Below are 22,887 nucleotides of genomic sequence, written 5' to 3'. Positions count from 1 at the left end.
ATGTGGTGATTACCTTTCTGCCTCATAATGCCTTTCTTGATCAACGAAAGGGACCAGTGCGTCAGAGGATTGTCAGCTCCGGCTTCAATGTGAATCAGTCTGACCTATATTAAAATACTCAGGTATGCGGTTAGCACCGAGTGATCGGGACAAAAAAAAAGTATGTCAAGGATTGTCAGCTCCGGCTTCAAAATCAACCTATAAAAAAAAAAAAAAAAAAAAAAAAAAAAAACCGCTGTATATCTCAGTAACGTTTATTTAGTAAATGGTACAGGTGTCAATCCAAAATAAAGACAACGTCTTAGATAGGTTTTTCTCATTGATGAATAAATAATTTTAGCACTTATGGCTTAAGCCGATTGTTTGTACTTTTTGATTTCAGAATTTAGACACTGAAGCTCCAAAGCCCATGTTCTCGTAAAAAAAAAAAATCAATTTTCATATGATGAATCAACGAATCACTGTTATATTTACTCTATCACAATTTATCATCATCTTCATGCAGTCCAGAAATATTGTCACTCACGATATTTCTGCTACCTGGAATATATCTAGCCGATAGATGGAATCCATATAATTGATGAAAAGCCAGAAAGGTTCACGAATTGACATTAACACCGGGTTGGTCAATGTCCCATTGTTAATACAGCACACTGTAACAGTATTAGTACTGTATGCCACAATAGGTTGGCATGAGTTCGACCCGTAACCACCCCCCTCCCCCACCCCCCTTTCAATGGTTAGGTTTATAGTTAGTTTTTAGAGCGTTTGGTATAGAGGGGTACGGGCCAAACTCTTTCCGCCCACCATTGCCAAATCTTTAATATTAATATGTTGATTGATAATCGCTGGTACATCCGACCGCCAGTTTGTTTATAACCAGTTACCATTATACACTCCGCCACCGCGAGATTACACGCATCTGTCGAGCATTCATGGTAGGAGACACTTTCGCCCTGTATGACAGACTTTGTCCCATTAAAATACTAACAGAAATCGAACCACCATGTCACATCCGACTTCGCTGTCACATGGTAATGTTTTCGCTTGACCATATTATACAAGTCAATCAATCGCCTCAGAAATGTACGCCCACCTCGCAGTGCACATGCTGCCCAATTTAAATTGACAACGTTTTTGTTTCTTTAATCTCGAGAAATGAAATAGACATTACCTCATATCTGCAGGTTTATCTTCAGGTAAGTTTAATGCATGCTTTATGCTATCGATTGTTATGCCTAAGAATGTCATCTTTTGTGATAGAGGGACATATTTATCTAGTTTATTGTAAAGTTTATTTTAAGCCTAAATTTCCAGTTAAATCACATAAACATTGAGTGGCCTCCTCGCAGTCGGATTAGCATCGTTGTGTTGATGAATTTGGTTACCTGGAGTGTTTCCTGGGCGGTAATTCGTGTTTTAATGTGTTGTCCGTGACACTGAATGCACGCATTCATATATTTACAATGTGAAAAAAATTACAACCACATTGGTTCTGGTAGTTAAAGGAATGGTAAAGCAAGGCTTTTGGATTGGTATGCATATTCAACGATATATAATGCACATTATTGCTTAATATCAACAAGTGTAATCTTATAGTTAATTAATAAAACGGTTACATTTGACGGCTTTGATGTATTACAGGCGCAGCCATTTTGTACCATCCCAGTGAATACGCCCTCTGACAAGCCGGTGGTTACGTAATACTTAACGTGTCACGTCAGGAATTAGTCTTGGAACTAAAGAAACAAAACATACCTGATTTTTGCGGATGCATCCGAATGTTCTGTAATAATATCCATCCCAGTAAGCCAGAAATAAGTATATATTATGTTTTCAATACAAAATAAACCACCATTGACAGTGTCGAAATAAATATTATGTTTCATCCATATATTAATCCACGTACTGACATTATAATCGAAGTGTTTTCTTAGTTAATTGGCCCTTTCTTGCCTTGGCCTGTACATGCGTTTCCTGATTGGCAGGTGTATCTTTGCATCTGTTCTGTTCTGTTCTGTTCTGCAGGGTATCCAGTCACGGTAATTGATTACCACTGTCTAGACACACATACAAAAATACTTACCAGTTGTTTAAGATCACGGGGTATTGTGGGATAACCTGCCACCCCTACACTGTTAATGGAAGATTATCAGCCGTCCTAAAAATAATTCTGTAACACCCTTGATGAAGTAGACATTCCCATCTAAAATCACAAAACTTAACAATTACGTAGTCCGAAAGAAAAGCAAATTATCACTTGGGTATCGTGAGTGGACATTTTTGCTCTAACATACTCTACCAATAGGCCTAATAATATGCATTTTGTTTCTTTGGATTTTTTTTTTAGCAGAGAAAACTACTATATAACTCCATTTCGTTCTGTTGATGCAAATTGAAATATATTTAGTTAAATAGTTTATTACACTGTCAAGTCATTTATGTTGTTTTACAAGTCTGGTTGATTAAAGTGAAGCGCCTTGTCGTGAATTACTGGTTTTGTTTACACTGTGGATACAGGAGTTGGTCGGAGCTGACGTCACTTCGCCCCGAGCTATAGTACCGGACGCCACGAAAACGAAACAGAATTGCTGCCCCCAGTTAGCAGGAATAATCACGGTTTTTTTTATTAACGTTTTTAATTTCTTAAATTGTAAGTATGTGTTTGTGGTCCGTGTATGCATCTTTCCAACACATAAGGCTCATGTTTTAGTTCAGTCTCCCTTTAAGACATATGGCATCTCGTTCGCCAGGTCGGTGGGCCCATTGGGCTATTTCTCGTTCCAGCCAGTGCACCACGACTTGTCTGTGGGATGGTTCATATAAAAGATCCCTTGCTGCTAATCGAAATAAGTAGCCCACGAAGTGGCGACAACGAGTTTCCTCTCTCAATGTCTGTGTGGTCCTTAACCATATGTCCGACGCCATATAACCATAAATACAATGTGTTGAGTGCGTTGTGTCATTAAATAAATCATTTTTTTCTTCTTTTTTCTCGTCCGTCAGAAATGATTTAACAAGTTTCCTACCCATGTCTCTTTTTTTCCAGATAGTAGAACATGTTATGATAGTCAACATCGTGTTGTTCAGCTTGCATTTGTCGGTGCATGTGTTCACAAATTATAACTGGCGTTGTGGTGTGGAACTGTATACAGTCCCCTATGCATGCTGTATAGTCGAGGTACTTGAGAAACCCTTGCGAAGTCAGCTGTCCCTCTATGATCAATTTAGTCATAATTCTGGCGTTAGCAGAAATTCATTGAGAAATTGAAATTTCTTGAGGTCTTAATTTTGTTTGCCCTTTTTAATCACTATGAAAGCCCTATCATACTGTTTTTATTTTCGGCCACGCATCTCGGTCGTGTAATACAGTCATTAATAGACAATGGTTTCTCGCCTGGAACACGGTTACTAACGTCCGACTCCCCGACTTTTTCTTCCAGTCGCAACACGTCGTTTAACGTTGTCCTACCAATAAATTCGAGTAGGAGGTTTAGTTCTGCGTTATTAGCCAGCTCGTTAGTGGTCATGTATGTATCAGACACCGCACCCGGTAATGGCTGACAATCTTGCACTTGCATTTATAGCGAAACGACGATTTTTTCAAGTAGTTTCCGCTGGGCGATCTTAAAATTCAGTTGCTCGATGTCATTCCTATCAAGCCCGGCCAATTCGTCGGGAAACGTGCATTCTTGTGCCATTTGTTTTTCATTTGAATGTTCATTAAAACCTTTTTTCCAACCAGCCAGTCTTCGAAACCCTCCTTTCCAATCTCACTGACACGCTTGCAAGCTACACTCCCGGGTGGCTGGCTGCACGTACACAACAGAAATTACGCATACGCATGTCACAGTTCTAGTTAAATACAAATAATATTTTCACTATTATTTTGTCATTAAACACAAGTCTTGAAACATAAAAAGTAAATTTACGTACCATTACTAGGCAAGTGTGCATTACATTTACAATTCACCTATCTCACAACAGTTCACATTTCAATGGCCTGTTTTCTTGTTTTTATGTGGTGTTTTGTGTGGGGTTATGTGCAATATTTTAGAATTGCATTTCTGTTTAGTTTGTGCTTTACTTATGTTTTGATGTATATAACTGACATCTAACTGGGATATTTCACCTAGCATATCTAGCATTATAGGAATTGTGACCTTCATTCTCAATTATCAATCTTATTATCTGACTCAAATATGATGCATGTATAATTCACAATTTCTATTTTTCATTTCTATATCGTTCTTTTGAGCCAAATATAAATGTTAACAACAAAACAAAGTAATATGTTGTATGAATAATTATATTCTTCTTAGCATAAGTTAAGCAGTGCCAGAAATAATAAGTCCTTGCTTTCAACCACAATCAAACGTCAGGATGGGGGTTGTAGAGTGCCTGCGGTTTTCAGAAACAACAAAGAGTAACGTTGAATATATGCATGTCAAATCAGTGGGGTCCATGTCTATCATGGGCAGGAAATGAATTGATGATTTTCCTGGATGCTCACCTGTGCATACTGCCTGCATCAGTCCTGGCTATCCTGGCCTTTTGGGAGGAAGAGGCCACAATATTTTTCCAGATAAGGTCAAGATTGGAGAGTGCGTCACTGGGAATTATTTCTGATCGTTTCTGAAAGAGAATCAAGAGTGCCTTTCCTTATCTGCAATAACACATTGATCGGCCAGTGCATGTCGGGGGACCAGTGCTCTTTGAACCCTTCTTTGCTACAATAGTCCCCATTTATGGAAGGTCCCATAGCCAATCAATGCCCGTACATTATGATCTACATTGTCCGCAATGTAATGCCCGAAGTGTCCTGAAATCGAAAAGGTATTATCAATAACTATTGCTGCACATTTAGAAAAATGCAAAAGGTCTTGGTATGAGGAACACAACCCATGGTTCGATAAACTGTCTAACAAAAACCTTGAACCATAAAGAAGGTGTAATTGTACACCCAGTCCAAATGGAATTGGTGCGATAACAACCCTTGGCCGTGTAGCTTGCAGTACGCACTGACCAATGGTTGAGACCTTTAAATCAATTGTCTTACCACTAAACAGACCAGAGAGTAGAAAACGGAGTGAATTGGGCAAATAAGCAAGATTTGCTTCCAATAATCCGAGTTTTACAAGGTCGGGTTAAAACGCTTTTGATGTGTCTAGCCTTGTTATATCTGCTTTGACTAGTTCTGTGACAGTTTTGATGATTCTCTTCTTTTCAGCTTCCTCATCATTCATTTTAGGATGGCTGTCATAAAACTGTTGTAGAATTTTTACTGCTGTTGTGCAGAATGTTACAACATTTGCCTTACCATTTATAGTAGTAATCATTACACCATCTCCTAAATGTTCAGCTAACTTTTGACGCATATATTTTGGACTATATGGATCCGAACATATCTCAGACATTCGTTAACTAAGGTCAGACGTTGTTTGTTCATCGTCGTTGTACCATTTTAAAGTTCTTCCCTGCACATGACACACCTCAGTTGAACATCATCCATGAAGGAAGAGAAAGTTTGACGTGATAATTGGATTTAAAGAAATTTATTTGCGTTATTTTCAAATGCAAGTACATTGTAGTTTGACATCACAAATACGTCATAAAGACGTTATAAACCACACCTGACGTTTACAAAGCGCCAGAAATAGATAAAAGTACAATATTAAGGCAAAATTAGCTTGTTCATTGATGATTTTATCAAATTTACTAAAAACAAACCGCACTATTTATTCTAAAATTGATGACCTGATGACGCAAAATGACAACGCGTGCGTCATTACGTCATATATACGTCACGGTGTCTTTTTAAAAAGTTAACTTAGTTCATAGGAATAATATTGCCATCTACTGATACGCATATATGTGGTTTAAAACCAACCGTTAAGAAGATATAAGACCTCAAAGTTGATTTTGGTGGCCATATTGGATTTATGCAAATTAGCCCACTTCCGGATGTCCGATTTTGTCCTATTTTGGATATAATATTCAGTGAGGTGATATCTATAATGTAAAAAAAAAAAAATTCTGTTGCAATTTGTCCGAGGTCAAACCATAAATTTACTGGACTAACAGTTCACATTTCAATGGCCTGTTTTCTTGTTTTTATGGGGTGTTTTTGGGGGTTTTTGTGTGCAATATTTATAATTGTATTTCTGTTTAGCTTGTGCTTAACTTATGTGTTGATGTATATAATTGACGTCTAACTGGGATATTTCACCTGACACATCTAGCATTATGGGCATTGTGACCTTCATTCTCAATTATCAATCTTATTATCTGACTCCAATATGATGCATGTGAAGTTCACAATTTCTATTTTTCATTTCTATATCGTTCTTTTGATTCAAATATAAATGTTAACAACTACAAAACAAAGTAATATGTTGTATGAATAATTATATTCTTCTTAGCATACGTTAAGCAATGCCAGAAATAATAAGTCTGCCGGAAACTTTTTATTTAAAAAAAAAAAATACCCTGTTTTGAGGTCGGTTTTTATATATGGAGGCAGCATTATTCAAATATTGTTTCATTTGTGGGGTATAATATGTGCACAATTATTATGAAGATGTCTCTCGATACTCGGTACCAGTGTTAAACATTAAAAAGTCCATTGTGAGTACTGTTCCATGACACTGCATGTTCAATTCATCTGTCTCTCAGCAGCTTTATTTTTAAAAATGTCTTTCTGTTTAGATTGTGCTTAACGTATACTTAGATGTATATTATTAACATCAAATATTGTCATAATACCGTTGTAAGGATTCGAGTCTATGTCACTGATTCGCCTGCAGTTCCCAGACCGCCGAGACAACCATTCAGCCATCGAAATATTTTTTAAAAGAATGCTCTGTTAACCGACAATGCACGGTAGGCCTGCAAACCACGCGGTCACTTCTTAACTTAAATAAATTTGCACGGGTTAATTTTGCGCAAGAACATATACCACGAGACCCCGTGGCCTCACAAATTGTCTCTCATGTCATTACTGGGACTCGATCCTATGGCACCGATTAGTCCACAGTTACCAAATCACCAAGATAACCATTCGGCCATCAGGACTTTATAAAAAAGAATGCTCTGTTAACCGACAATACACGTGAAGCCTTCAAACCACGCGGTCACCTATTAATGCACATGCATTATATGTATTACATTGATGTATGTATGTGCGCGAGCGCGCGTGTTTATGTGTTTGTGTATGCTAACACGACTAAAAATCGAGTACTTAACTAATGCTACCACAACTGCTACTACAACAACTACTACTAGCACCACCACCACCACTACAACTACTATAACTAATAGCTACAACAACCACCACTACTACTACAATTTCTACTAATAGTACTATTACTACTACTACTACTACTACTACTACTACTACTACTACTACTACTACTACTACTACAATTACTATTACTAGTTCTACTACTACTACTACTAAACTACTACTGCTACTACATATAGTCCTACTATTATTACTACGACTATTACTAATGATCATAATATCAGTAATAAGTGTATAATAAAATATCAATGTTCACCTTTCATCCATGATCACTAATCATTATTATTTTAACAGTTAAAGATCAAAGAAACGGTGTTTACATCTACAGCTCAACAGAAGTCAACCAAACGAATACGGGCCATCTGTGTGGCGTGACGACTATAACTAGTCCTGATGTAACAACAGTGACATGTAACAGTACAGCCAAATACATCACTCTTTACCGGAACCAAACAAACAGTTACGGGAAAAGCATAATGAACTTTTGTGAAGTAGAAGTATACAGTGAGTACATAACTGTAATCCTATACACCATTCATACAGTTATATTAATGTGCCAAGTCCAATAATGTTTAATTTAGTTGGTTTGTAGCGATTGCTGTGCCTGCCGCTATGTATCGTTTTAGGCATGTCATTAGTCTCACGTCTAATCAATGCCATACTGTTTTCAAATTATGGACATTTATTTAGTGCAATTTGACATTGTCCGATTATTGATGCTAACGATCGATTTATTTCACAAGTAACGATACATGTACATGTAAAAATAATTTATACACATTTCGTGTGTTTTGTTAACAGAGGTATTGACAAAACCTAGACAGTATACACAGTTAAAATTTGTTTTTGTTTGACGATACCACTAGAGCATATTAATTAGTTAATCACCGGCTATTAGATGTAAATCATTTGGTAAGTCTGACATAATCTTAGAGAGAAAACCAGCTACATTTTTGTATTAGTAACAAGGGATCTTTTATATGCACACGATAGCACATACCACGGTCTACGATATACCAGTGTTGGTGAACTGGCTGTAACGAGAAATAGCACAAATAGGCTACCGACGAGGATCAATCCTAGACATACCGCACGGGGACGTCCAGCCCCTAAACAGGAAACAAAAATATATTTTTGCACAAGAGTTTATTCATTTAAATTTATTTTATTGCTTAAATCCAGTTATATTTTACGCATGGTTTTGTGGGCCGGGACGTCAGTCCTGTTTGTCCATTGTTAACATGTTTTTAAAATAGAAGTAGGACTTAATAATACCTGTTACGACCACCAAAGAACTTGGTTCACCTTTTATACTGAATACAGTCCATTGTAAATGTAAATAAACAACATGAATCAGTACTGTTCAAATGTATGTTCCTGCAAACGAATAATTTAAAATGTTGCAGCCTGTTGAAAGTGCCATGCCATGGACTGTTATAATTCTGAAGAAATGCTATTAGTAGAGAACGATAATGATGATAAAGCATGATATCCATTTTAGAGAACACCGCATGTATGTATGTATGTATATATGTATGTGTGTGCGTGTGTGTGCATATATGTGTTTGTGCATATATGTGTGTGTGCGTGTGTGTGCATATGTTTGTATGTATGTATATATACTCTTCAAAAGAAGAAACGCAAAACCACATTGTCGTAACATTTGGAGAATTGATTTAATTATTGAATGGTGAGTCCGATAATTACCAAATGTTGCAGGATTGTTCACAATTCACTCTAGTCCATTGTGAGTAAGTGATAGGACACACCACCAAGGTCAAGGTCATCTGGAGTCAATACCGGGTGTGGCCTCCGCGTGTGCTGACAACTGCCTGGCACCGCCTGCCCATTGAAGCAACCAGAGTACGGATGACGTCCCGGGGGATGGTGGCCCACTCGGCCTGCAAGGCTGCTGCCAGCTCGGGCAGGGTCTGGGGCTGTGGTTGTCGCTGTCGGAGGCGTCGGTCCAACTCGTCCCATAGATGCTCAATTGGGTTCAAATCCGGTGATATCGATGGCCAAGGAAGGACATTAATGTTGTTGTTCTGTAGGAAAGCCGTTGTGAGACGTGCTGTGTGAGGCCTGGCGTTGTCATGTTGGAACACTGCGTTGGCGTTGGCCATAACTGGAACGATGTGTGGCCGGAGGATCTGGTCAATGTAGCCCTGTGCATTCAGGTTGCCCTGCACGTGGACCAGGTCAGTTCTGCCAGTGTGTGAGATGGCTGCCCACACCATGACACTACCCCGGCCGAATCTGTCCACTTCCTGCACGCAGTTTGCCGCATAACGTTCACCACGACGCCTATACACGCGACATCTTCCATCATGACGTCGGAGCAGAAATCGGGACTCGTCACTGAACCACACCTGTCTCCATCGCAGTTGAGGCCATTGTCGATGAATCTGGCACCACTGCAGTCGGAGTCGACGGTGTTGTGGTGTTAAGATGACACCTCGAACTGGACGTCTGGCACGAATTCCTACCTCACGTAGGCGGTTCCGTACGGTCTGGTCGGATATCCTACGCAAACCTGGTATTGCTGCGGCTGTGGAGGTGGCAGTAGTCAATCGTTCCCGAAGGTGGCGTACCCGGATGTAGCGGTCCTGCCCGGGGGTAGTGACCCGTGGTCGACCGGATCTAGGGAGGTCACGTGTTGATCCATGTTGCTGGTAACGGTCCCACAGTCTGGAGATGGTGCTTGGGGACACATGGAATGCCCTGGCAACGGCCGTTCTGGATTCGCCTGCGTCTAGTCGGCCGATGGCATTGTTTCTCTGCGGTTCACTGAGACGTGGCATGTCCTGGATTGTCAACTGTCGGCCAGATACAGAGGCCAGGCAAGCGAACACCCTGCACTTTTATACTGTCGGTGTTCATGTTGCACGTGCAGACAACGCACGTGCAGTGGTGACATGGTTTGCACGTGGCTGCGTTTTTGCGAATATTCACATTTTGGAACTTTATTGTACAGTAGCTGCGTTTTATCGAATGTAACCGTGGGAATGTGTTTGGGACATGCAATGACCTTATATTCACAAAGCATGAACCGGTAGGAAACATAAAATCGGAGTTATAACCCATTTGTACCCTTTTGCGTTTCTTTTTTTGAAGAGTATATGTATGTATGTATCTATCTCTATCTATATATATATATATATATATATATATATATATATATATATATATATATATATATATATATATATATATATATATATACACACTAATATATGTAGTGAAACTTCTCAAGACCGGACCCTCTGTAAACCGGAATTCCCTCAAAACTGGACGTTTCACAGGGTACCTTCTTAAAAACCACTTCAGAACATAACCTCCCTAAACCGGATCCCTCTTAAAACCGGACAATTATCTTGGTCACATGGGTATCCGTTTTAGAGGGGTTATATTCGTATATACATACACCCATAAATACATATGTGCATGCATGCATACATACATGCATACATGCATACATACATACATACATACATACATGCGTACATACATACATACATACATACATACATATATATATATATATACATACATACATGCATACATACATACATACATACATACATACATACATACATACATACATACATGCGTACATACATACATACATACATACATACAAAACATGAATTAAAAGAGCTAGTGGTGTATATGTTGATATCAATCATACATTATTTCAGTTTGTGATCCTGGAACGTTTGGAGATGACTGCAGTCAGTTCTGTCACTGTCTGAATGGACCGTGTAACTACACAACTGGAGAATGTACAGGAGGATGTAAACCAAACTGGACTGGAACGAACTGTAATGGTATGACGTAGCTTTGTAATTCTATCTCCAGTGTGTACTGACATATACATGTATATAAAACAATTGCTAGCCAGTGCTTTGACCACTTTGGGAAGAGACACATACATCCACCTAATACACTGTTCTAATACCAGCGTTGTGTCGATGGAAAAACAACAACAACATAACAAAAGAGAACGAGGTAAGCATATGTGTACCAAAAAGTACTTCAGCTATGCAAAGTGTGTATGCGTGTTTGTTTGTGTTCGTGTGTGTGTGTGTATGTATGTGTGTGTGTGTGTGTGTGTGTGTTTGCATTTATGTACATGCGTATGGAAATTTCATGTAATTATGTGGTTCAATTGTCGGGATTTGGATTAGTCTTAGTCTTTTGATTAAAATACAGTCACAGATAGCCTATACACTTACTCACATATTGCATTGCCAATATCATTATTTTTATATTATTTAAAATATTACGTTCTGTACATGTATAGTATTACTAAGTTTAAACCACTTTTATAAACAATTGGTGTTTTGTTTTAAAAAGAAGTATTTACCAAATTCGATAAGATTAGTATGTATATTTTCAGGTTGTGATTCCAGTCACTATGGTGACTTATGCAGGAAACAATGTTCCAGTAGACACTGTGACGGCATATCATCATGTGACGTCAACGGGACATGTACATTTGGATGTGATCCAGGATGGATGGGGACAGACTGTATAGAAAGTAATAAAATAGTTATTAGACAAAGTACAGCAGTGTGCAACTATTGTCTGTGGGCGGGATATAGCCCAGTGGTAAAGAGCTCGCTTGATGCGCGGTCGGTGTAGGATCGATTCCCGTCGGTGGGCCCATTTGGGTTATTTCTCGTTCTAGCCAGTGCAACACGACTGGTATATCAAAGGCTGTGGTATGTGCTATCATGTCTGTGGAATGGTGCACATAAAAAATCCCTTGCTACTAATGAACAAATGTAGCGTGTTTCCTCTCTAAAAATTACCAAATATTTGACGACCAATAGCCGACGATTAATAAATCAGTGTGCTCTGGTGGTTTCGTTAAACAAAACAAACTTTAACTATTGTTTGTTCTTAAGTGTTTCTTTGTAGAAATGTTGAAATAGTGTTTAAATAACGTGGTTAGTAAAATAATAAAATATTGCATCGGAAGTGAATGTCAGTGAGTAAGTGAGCAGTATGCTTCATTTCATATATTGCATATTTATGTTCTGGGTCTTCAATAGAATGCACACTTCAATATATCTGTTGCTATTAACATTATTATTTCCCATTCAAAAGGATACGAAATATTACATGAACATAAGAATATGTATCCTTGACATATGCAGGTATGAACCATGTTTATATTTGTGTCATTTCATATAAATCATAGTGCTAAAGCTTGCTAATATGTTCAACTGTTTTCATCACGTTGGTGTTATCATGTTAATGCACACCGTGCCAGGTGAACAAACGTTTTAGTAAACAGTTTTCCTTCTAAATATTCCAGAGTGCTCTGATGGTCAATATGGAAAAGCTTGTGGAAAATCATGTGTGCAACGGAACTGTTTGGATAGTTCCAGTTCCTGTGATCACGTGACTGGGGAATGTGCTGGCGGTTGTAACCGAGGATATCGGTCTGTGGATTGTACCGAGCGTATGTAATTTCTGTTGATTTACATCCCCATGTTGGGTACTGCTGAAAACATTTATCATTAATTGCACGGTCCCATACCAATATCATATAGTAGAAAACATTCAAGTTAAAGCTGCTAGCGTGTTATCATGTATGTAGCAATAGTCATACGGACGATTGTAGCTCTTTTCCGAAGCTAATGGATAATATAAATGTTCGTTTTAAAACGTAATAAATTAAATCTTCACATATTTTGAATCCAAGAACATCTGTTGAGCAGCCACGTGCCATTTCATTTCAATCAATAGAGGAAATGCGATCAGAAGGATCGAAAATAGTTTAAACGGTATTGCATGTTATATATGAAAGTTGTGTTTCTTTGTGTTATTCAGTTTGTTCTGTTGGAACATATAGCTACAACTGCAACGCGTCATGTGATGATCGACACTGCAGTGGTAATCAAGACTGTGGCATTTTATTTGGCACTTGTACTCAGGGATGTCTGAGTGGCTGGGAATTGCCAGATTGCGCAGTTCGTAAGTTTCTATCACTAAAGCTAAATACTTACAGTGACTTGTTGTACCTTAAAGATATCTTTATCAATTTTACTGAGTATATTAGTAATTAAGCAGAAAATCTGGTATCAAAACATATTTTATAAACATCATGTTAGATATTAAATGTGTTTTCCATAGTCTATACTTATACAACAGTAACATATAGTATTGTATTGGAATACAGTAGAATCACATTGGCTCGAACGTGGAACGGTCGAGCGCACTGGTTTTTTAAGTCCCGATTTCTTTCTTTAAGTAAACACTTGTGTCGTATACTACCCCTCACTCGCACGTTAATGTCAGCCCGTCAATGGAAAATCAGTATATTTCGCTCGTACCGGTATTCCATTAAATTTGTAGAACCAAATAATTCACTTATCTCCGATCACTCGGTCACATCATTGCCTTTGAACCATTGAAAGGCGGAGGACAGTGACTGTCTTACGTTATTTTAGCACAGTCATATAGAACACCTAACGTTTCTGCCAGTGGCAATGTCACTGACATGAATGTATCTGGTGTAGTGGTTGGACAAGGGAGGTAATAATGTGTGAGCAAAGTATAATTGAAAGAAAGAAAGAAATGTTTTTTTATTTAATGACGCACTCAACACATTTTATTTACGGTTATATGGCGTCAGACATATGGTTAAGGACCACACAGATTTTGAGAGGAAACCCGCTGTCGTCACTACATGGGCTACTCTTTCCGATTAGCAGCAAGGGATCTTTTATTTGCGCTTCCCACAGGCAGGATAGCACAAACCATGGCCTTTGCTGAACCAGTTATGGATCACTGGTCGGTGCAAGTGATTTACACCTACCCATTGAGCCTTACAGAGCACTCATTCAGGGTTTGGGGTCGGAATCTGGATTAAAAATACCATGCCTCGACTGGGATCAGAACCCAGTACCTACCAGCCTGTAGACCGATGGCCTAACCACGACGCCAAATGAGGCCGGTCAAAGTATAATTGATTCAATAAAATCGAAACAACCTTCTTGGTTATACTAGCAATAAGTACCTGATGCTTTCCTTTGCAATGTGTAACGCTTTGAATTTCTTGGTATACTAGTATTTTATTTCATACATAATTAGAAACGTTTCTGTTTTAAATCGATAATTCAAATTATAAAGGGTCACAGACATTCCAGAAGGTGGGCGAATGATTTCTTCGAAGTAGCCGATGGGTGGAACAAATTATGGCGCAATGAGATTCTACTGTACTTAGATTACTTCGTTGCATGGCTTGTTTACAGATGGCAGAAGTAAAAAAAAAAGAAACTAACACTTCTCTCTCGTGTTTCTTGTGTTTTCTCTTTTCGATTCGAGTAGCCATTTCATATGTTTGTGCCCTTGTGTAGTGCGTATGTGTAATATGCACATTCTCATCATTGTCAGAGGATATCTAGACACGCGTCTACATGAGAGAGAGAGAGAGAGAGAGAGAGAGAGAGAGAGAGAGAGAGAGAGAGAGAGAGAGAGAGAGAGAGAGAGAGTGTGTGTGTGTATATATGTGTTTGTGGTTTTATTTTTATGTGTATGTATATACATGTATGTATTTATGTATGCATGTATGCATGTATTGATGTATGAATATCTATATATTGTATGCATGTCGGGGTTGACGATTACGTGCATAGCTATTAAAGCACTGGCGCAGGACATAATGAAATCCTTTCTGGCCTCACAAATTGTCCCATACAGCTGCTTGGACTCGAACCTATGGTACCGAATCGCCCGCAACTTGCAGACTTGTCACGATACCTTTTGTGCTACTGAGACGTGTATGTGTGTATGGCATTGCATATATATATATATATATATATATATATATGTGTGTGTGTGTGTGTGTGTGTCTGTGCGTGCGTGTGTGTGTATGTATGTGTGTGTGGCTATGTGTGTCTGTGTGTGCATGTGTGTGTATGTATGTATATGTTTGTGTGACAATATCGAGTTTTATCTGTATATAATGTTTTTTTTTATAATGGTTATAATATGTTTCCTGTAACTAATTAAATTATTTAATGTTATTTACAGATAATCATTGTATGTTATTTTTTAATGTTTACTATACTTAATTAATCCAATGTATTTCAGGCAATTCCGAAAATAATAATGCTCCTTTAATTTAATTGTTTACTTTTAATACAGCTGCTTTATTTCAGATGCTCTATTTCAGTCAGCTTGTTAACTAGTGACATTTTTATTAAAACCACAAGCATGAGTCTTCCACAAGCACCAAACCATGTGTTATACATTTACCATATGCACAGCTATGACATCTGCCACTGATAGGATTTGGGACAATACAAAATGATTGGATCACTGACAATTGTATGTAACACATAATCCTCGAAGATATCATACCGCCATTAATTGTTTGTTTACTACAGGGTGTCGCGATGGCACGTACGGACCTGGGTGTAAATTTAATTGCAGTGAAAAACACTGTAAAGGAGACAGCACGTCATGTGATGCAGAACACGGAACGTGTCTTAATGGTTGTCAACCAGGATGGAAGAATCAAAGTTGTTCTGTAGGTTAGTAAATAACATTTATGTGCAGTGTTGCATTTATTTCATTGAAATAATGTTTGTTTGTTTTTATTTAGAGAATTATGTTTGTATGAATAAAAATAAAAATGTAACATCGCTATACCAGACAAAATTGATATATTCTTATTTAATGTTGTCACAGATAATGCAAAAGTGGCTTTATTAAAAGTATGTTTAATCCTCATAAAACTACATACATAATTCTAGAAAGAAATCAATAACAACAACAAAAACGAATAAACACAAACCAAAGCATCATCAACAACAACGAAAATAACAACAAACTTAAAAATAAAAAGTGTATAATTATGTAAAGACACAGTGTAAAGAGCTGTGGTAAACGTACAATAGAATACAATACAAACATAAAGATAAGTACACTTTAAAATATTGTACAATAGAACAATCAAGGTAAGTGTATTTTAAAACGTTGTATAGAAACCAAAATGTTTTTAAAACTTAATTCTGGGTGGAATTTAAAAGATTCCAAAATATTCATGTTGCCATATGTGTATGTCATAAATAAAATATACGGCTGGTTAGGTCAATATGTTGTACATTTTCCTCTTGGTTTGTTTAGCATGTGACACAGGTACATACGGCCCAGACTGTCGGTTATCGTGCTCACAGAGACATTGCCAGGATGAAGCTGCCAGTTGTGACCATATCAGTGGTTCCTGTGGAGGTCCATGTAAGGGTGACTGGAAGGAAATAGACTGTACAGGTAGGTATTCCCTACAATATGTCGATTTCAATGCATATTGCCTAATTACATTTTCATATCAGAAAATGTGCAGATTACTTCTACAGCCACTCTTTAAAATGACGAAGTTTTGTTGGTTGTTTGCAATGGAAACTTCACTTACATTCATATAATGAGTCAGATTGCTCATACGTTATACGATCTATAGGGATTTAAGCACTTGTTTTATAAACATGAAATGGTGTATTTTCGTAAGCAGCGTTTTTTAGTAACATAGAAACATAATTATTTTCTAGTGCAACCACAGTCGTATTATTTTGTGTTGTAAACATTTGTCTGTAAAAACAAGGCAGTTATGCCGTCGTCACTTCCATTACGTCGTGCAATGCACATACGAGTACATGACGTAATGGCTGATTGCATTGTTGTAGACAGCAGAAACATTTTTATATCAAACACCATTTAAAGAGAATAACCAACTCGCTACGTGGAGTTACGAATGATCTGTCCCTCGGTTTCACATCATTCATTCACTCAGGATAGATACTTCGTATTACCTCGTATATCGTTAGTTATTCTTTACATTGCATCCATCAATATTAATTAATACAAGTGGACTCCTCACGTGTAGCAAACATAATCATATCATTATAAACGGATCCATTGCAAATTAAACACAAACATTAAATAAAGATAGGAAATGTAAAGAGCTAGAAAAAGAAGACAAAATTTCCGAGTATAGACTTACGTTTTAGACATTATTTTATATACATAGCTATAAAATATATCGATCTACAGAAATCATAGAAGTGATATTTGATGAAAAGTCATCTTTTCCTGGCTTGCTTATAACTTTCGAATATAACGTGAATTGCTTTAACATAAATATTATGGTACACATTGTTATCGAGTGATGTTCGTTAAACTGCATATCTATGTGTTCCTAATAATAATATAAATGTGATATAGAGCAAGGTGAAAACAAATTGTTAACAAATATAAAGAAACATTGTTGTTTGAAACAGTTTTAAGCTACTAAGGAAAATATTGTTAGTATGTAATATGCTCTAAATGAAATAGGTAAACGGTATGGCTGTATTTCGAATGATTTATGTTTTCACTATTCAGCATATAACACGGGAACTAAAATGACTTTTCCATTCTAGGTTATGGATAAAAAATATTATTTTCCTATTTGCAATCACATATTGCAATATTTAATTCAATAAAGTTATGGTATATTTTAACAGTCCAGACATGAATGCATATTTGCCTAGGATTAAATTACTCGATTATTTAAAATAAACTACATGCAACCATAAGACATTAATAACAATGAAACTCTTGTTGATTGTGCTTATACCATTAATGTGTAATATTCTCGTAATTCTGTATTAATTTATATGGATTTGTACAGATATGTCTATATGATTGTGGATTAAATAGTGAGTTTCATCTCAAATATGGAAGAACAATTGGTGTTATGTAAGTATAATAATATTATTTGCAACTGGCTCAGATGCACTATAAAAACAAATTAATGATAAAGTCATTCCACATAACAGCAAAACTGATGACAATACAACACTTGTATTGTTTTCATTAGCTTACTCAATATAAAAAACTTTGCATTTATAATGGTCTGTATAAGCTAAAATAAAATAAATTAGTCTGGGTTATACCATTATATTACCAGGATGTACAGGGGCATATGGTCCAGAATGCAGTTCATCATGCAGCGCCAGACACTGTAAATCTGATGACGCACCATGTGATCATATGACTGGATCATGTGATGGACCATGTGGTGCTGGTTGGCAAGGAGATACGTGCACAGATAGTAAGTATTTAACCATAGAAAAGTCCCGAAAATTCCACCGACTTGGTCGGGCTGCTGGTGCTCCCTTTCACCTGCCAGTGCAGGCGGTCCCTCCTCCCCCCCACCCCCACACACCTTTCCTGTCATGGACGGAGGAGCCGGCCAAGGCCGGCTCTTGTGCCCACGACAGGCGTGCGCTACAACAGCTTGTTCTGAATGTGCACGTAAAACCCTACGATCTGATCTGACCTGACCGAAAATTATTTTATTATAGTGTCATAGGGCAACATTTACAACTATAGACGGGTTTTTCCGATTGTCGCCAAGCAGTTTATGACGTTGTCGATAGATGGCGTAACCGTACGGCCGCCATTAAGGGAGTTAAATTCACGCAATAATAACATGTGACGGCATTACATCTGGGTGCATTTTCAGTATTTATGACCTTTTTTTTTTTTTTTTTTTTTTTTTTTTTATAAATACGATTTATCTTCATGTAACTATGTATTATACTTATGTCTTTCTTATTGTGTATGTGGATATCATGTTAATAAAAATGGATTTTTTTTTAATTATAATTATTAGTATTACTATTAATGGTCAAACCTTTTTGTTTCTCTTTTTCGTGTTTTCGTGGGTTTTTATAATTTAAATTTTGTTTAAATAGACCATAGTCCATAATTCTATTGGCTGATATGAAAATTACAATGTTTGTGTACATGTAAAAAAAAAAAAAAAACCCGATTTATTATGGTGTTAAATGTGTGCAAATAAAATTATAAATAAATAATTTACTGACTTAACACGCATACAGGCCACACCTAAAATCGCAACCCCACCCATTTCATCAATTTTTCTTTTTTAATTATTATTATTTTTATTTATTTTTATTTATTATTTGTTATTATTTTATTATTATAAATGTTTTTTTAAATTATTACTTTTTTAGTTTGTAAAAAAAAAGATTAAATGAAATTAATCATCCACAATATTCAACACTAAATTACAATGAAAACGCGCCTCTGATTAGTCATAAAATGTTCTATACACTACTAGTAGTTAATTACAAAACGAACCCCTTTGACACTAACTGGTGATGCGCAAGACAAGTGTAAACAAAACAGGAACATAGGCTTGGAGGGGGGGGGGGGAGGGGGAGTTCATCTGATACTCACGTCCGTTGAGGCTAAAATACTGTTTTAAAGTTAAAGGGACATTCCAGGGTTTGCTGCAATTTTTAAGATGATATCGACTTACAGTGACTTTTTAACGATTGCCCCTGCGTGTGCTGTAACCTCACCGTGGTGCAGGGGTGTAACATTCGCTTTGCGAATGGCCAATAACTTTTGAGTAAAATTCAGTATCCGTAAAATTCTGTGATATTTGTGTTTTTGTACAGTTCTTTACACTGTTTTTGTTTGTCTTGAATCTTTATATTGATGTTGATCATCACTTTATTTATTTGCATTACCATAGTTTGACACCCAATAGCCGATGCATTTTTCGTGCTGGGGTGTCGTTAAACATTCATTCATTCATTCATTTTTTTAACGATTGTAATTACATATCAAGATAATGTTCTTAGTTTTAAATATATTCAGAATTATATTATAAAAAGCGAGAGAAACTTACCATTGCCCTCTTTTTCTCTCTTCCGTTTCCTCTTTAAGTGTAAACTACTTAGGAGTTACCATGCTTATGTCATGACGACTGTACAATTGTATTATTATAAAATGGTGGGAGAGGCCTTAATACAGTTTGTATCCTGTTAGCCAATCCAGGAATCGCTTATGTTTAAGCCAAATTCAGTTGTGAAGTGAACAAAAGGTCTATGTTATGTCTGCATGTTTAGTTCCTTTCAATACACAGAAAACAACAACAAGCTTGCTATATGCCATTTACTTGTTATAATTATAAACTTTGAAAAAAAGAGTTCAATTTACGTTTTGTAGAAAATGATAAACATTGCAATACTAGTTTGCGTTTTGTTTAAGCTAGTAAATGAGCTGGTAGTTCTTAATTATGTAGAATCTGAAGAACATGTTCTTATTCAATGTCCTCTTTATGATGACATTATAGTAGATTTTTTTAAAAAGGCAGTGACTACTGTAGTAAACTTCAATAACCTTCTAAATTAAGAAAACATGGTGGTTTTTTCAGCCACCTGGATATTGTTAAAGTTACAGCCAAAAGTTTTATTTTTATATTTTGTTTTATACATATAGAGAAACAAACAACAAAACAAAGCAAAACAAAAATAATTAATATAAAAATAAAAATAAATATACAGTGGACTCTTGTCTAAACCGGATTCTGTGTAATCGGATCTCTGTGTAAACCGGTCCATTTCTAAAGCCCCGTCCAGAACAGAACAGAACTTTATTTCTCCCAGTCCGTTACACAACGGCATATGGGGAATATGAAATAACAATAGGAAGGAAGGAAACTGTGTTTTACGTGCCCCTGTCCACAGAGGTTCAGGCACGCCCACTTCGGATTTAGCCTCTGACTTCGCCAGTGGCCAACTCCGAAGCAGGAGGGGAAATAACAATATTTGACAGTCCAGCTACCGTTTATTTCTTATGTATAAATCTCTGCCTAATCCGTATTCTGTCTACTCCGGACTCCGGATAAAAAATCAAGAACGAAAGAACCGTCCATGCATTAATTACCTCTGTCTACACCGGATTGGGATTTGACTGAACGACGGGCTGCTTAATTAGTTGAACAATGATCGTCAATTGTCATGTAATCAGGACTCCGTCGCAAGATCAAATACAAAATGTAATCGCATTCGTGTGAAGTTTACTCTTATTGCGGTGGGCCGTTAGATCAATCGGATTAATATTAGTGTGTGTGTGTGTTGATACCTAACTGATTTCACTCATGAATTCGGCGAATAATACTTGTCAACTTGTTTCCCAACTATCCATGGGTTCACATGTCACATTCCTACTCGAGCTAACGATGAAGACGGACGCTGTTCCATGCCCTCTCGTGTTATTGCTTGGTATGGGACGCTGATAGAGTACCGCGTCGCGTACACCGGGTCACGGGCAACCGTGACTTTGGTGTACGGCGACCCTGCTCCACTAAAGAAGGGAAGTGGACCGAGGAAGAGGAAACGTGCGCCAAGGGTGGCACAGTGAGGAACAAAGCTGGCGGCTCAACCGCCAGCGGCGGTTCCTTCTGCGTCGTCGCCCCTAGCCCAACCGGACAAGCCAGCCAAGCCAGCTGAGGAAAGCCAGCCAAGCCAGCTGAGGAAACCCAGCAAGCGAAGTCTGACGAGTCGAGGCCAGGAGAGGAGCTGAACATTGCCATGTGCGAGACTCCACGGCCGGCGTCTTCCGTTCCTGCACCTTCACGTTCGACTCCGTCAAGACCCCCACCCATGGGGAACTCCGTTGAGACGAACAAGGAAGTTGGTGTTGCGAGTGACCAGCCAGCCAAGGCACGGCCTTCCGCCTCTGGCCGAGGCAGGGACTTTGCCGCATGGAGTCTCGCTGTCAGCAAGATCAAGAGCCAGTACTCTAAGTACTTGGTTGGTGATACACCACACGTGGGCTCACTGCCGGGAGGTATCCAAGAGGGACGTTTCAAGCGCTTCCCCGACACGGAATCCTTTTCAGGGATATGGACAACAACACCGTCCACAGAGTACTCAAGATCATCGCCGGCATCCATTACGTCGAGCTAGCAAAAACCCTGCTAGGTCACAGGTGGAGGAAACTTGTGCCACACTTCAACGGCAAGCAGTTCATCTCGTCTCCGTAGGCGCCAACCTCCTCAAGAACAAAACGGCCTTAAGGAGGCCACTCACGTGGACATATAAATCGGACTTTAAACTTTTAGACCTTCGTTCAAATTTTATGTCGAAATTACTTTTTTTATACAAATATTATTAAATAGTCCGATCCTCTCTTCTTTCTCTTATTTATTTTTGGACTGTCCTTCTAAAATGCTCCAAATTATATACATATATATTCGACCGAGCAGTCAATTCTTTGTTATATTTGGCTTGTAACTTTTTATTTATTTATTTTTAATTCTATTAACTTTTTTTTTCTTCACTAATTGCTATTTTCAAAATTCTGCCCATTTTCAACTCTACACCCCCCCCCCCCCCCCCCCCCCCCCATCCCGAGTCAGGCCGCCGATCTTATCGGAGGTCGGACTCTGGATGGGCGTGTTCGAAACACTAGTGGTATATGGGCACGTTAAAATAGTTATCTATCTATCTATCAAATGTCATTGTTGATCGCGAGTTGTCGGTCATTCAAGAACCATAACTCGGGATGAACTCTGTCTAAACCGGTCCTCTAAGTAAACCGGACTATTTCATCGGTACGAAGTGAGTCCGGCTTGGACAGAGTCCACTGTATACAAAATTAAAGAAATGAAAACATAAATGAAATAACCCACAGAAAAACAAACGTCTCACAGTTTGTAGTTAAATAGCTAAAACATATGCATTGCAGAAACTTAAAAGTTTGCTCAA

General features: G+C 37.8%; 1 protein-coding gene across 1 annotated transcript in view; it reads left to right on the top strand.

The window, feature by feature from the left end:
- The window catches only part of LOC121387115 (protein draper-like), a 51,205-nt gene extending 31,147 nt beyond the window's left edge, over positions 1-20,058 (top strand). Inside the window, exons 5-11 of the mRNA XM_041518139.1 lie at positions 11,703-11,843; positions 12,627-12,773; positions 13,145-13,288; positions 15,706-15,852; positions 16,448-16,591; positions 18,267-18,410; positions 19,991-20,058. Of these exons, the coding sequence (XP_041374073.1) occupies positions 11,703-11,843; positions 12,627-12,773; positions 13,145-13,288; positions 15,706-15,852; positions 16,448-16,591; positions 18,267-18,410; positions 19,991-20,058 (935 nt within the window). The remainder of the gene's footprint in view (positions 1-11,702; positions 11,844-12,626; positions 12,774-13,144; positions 13,289-15,705; positions 15,853-16,447; positions 16,592-18,266; positions 18,411-19,990) is intronic.
- The last annotated feature ends 2,829 nt before the right edge of the window (positions 20,059-22,887 follow it).

Source organism: Gigantopelta aegis, chromosome 13 (genome assembly GCF_016097555.1).
Source record: "Gigantopelta aegis isolate Gae_Host chromosome 13, Gae_host_genome, whole genome shotgun sequence".
NCBI lineage: Eukaryota > Metazoa > Mollusca > Gastropoda > Neomphalida > Peltospiridae > Gigantopelta > Gigantopelta aegis.
The sequence above is the reverse complement of the archived record's forward strand: the minus strand, read 5'-3'. Positions and strand labels throughout refer to the sequence as shown.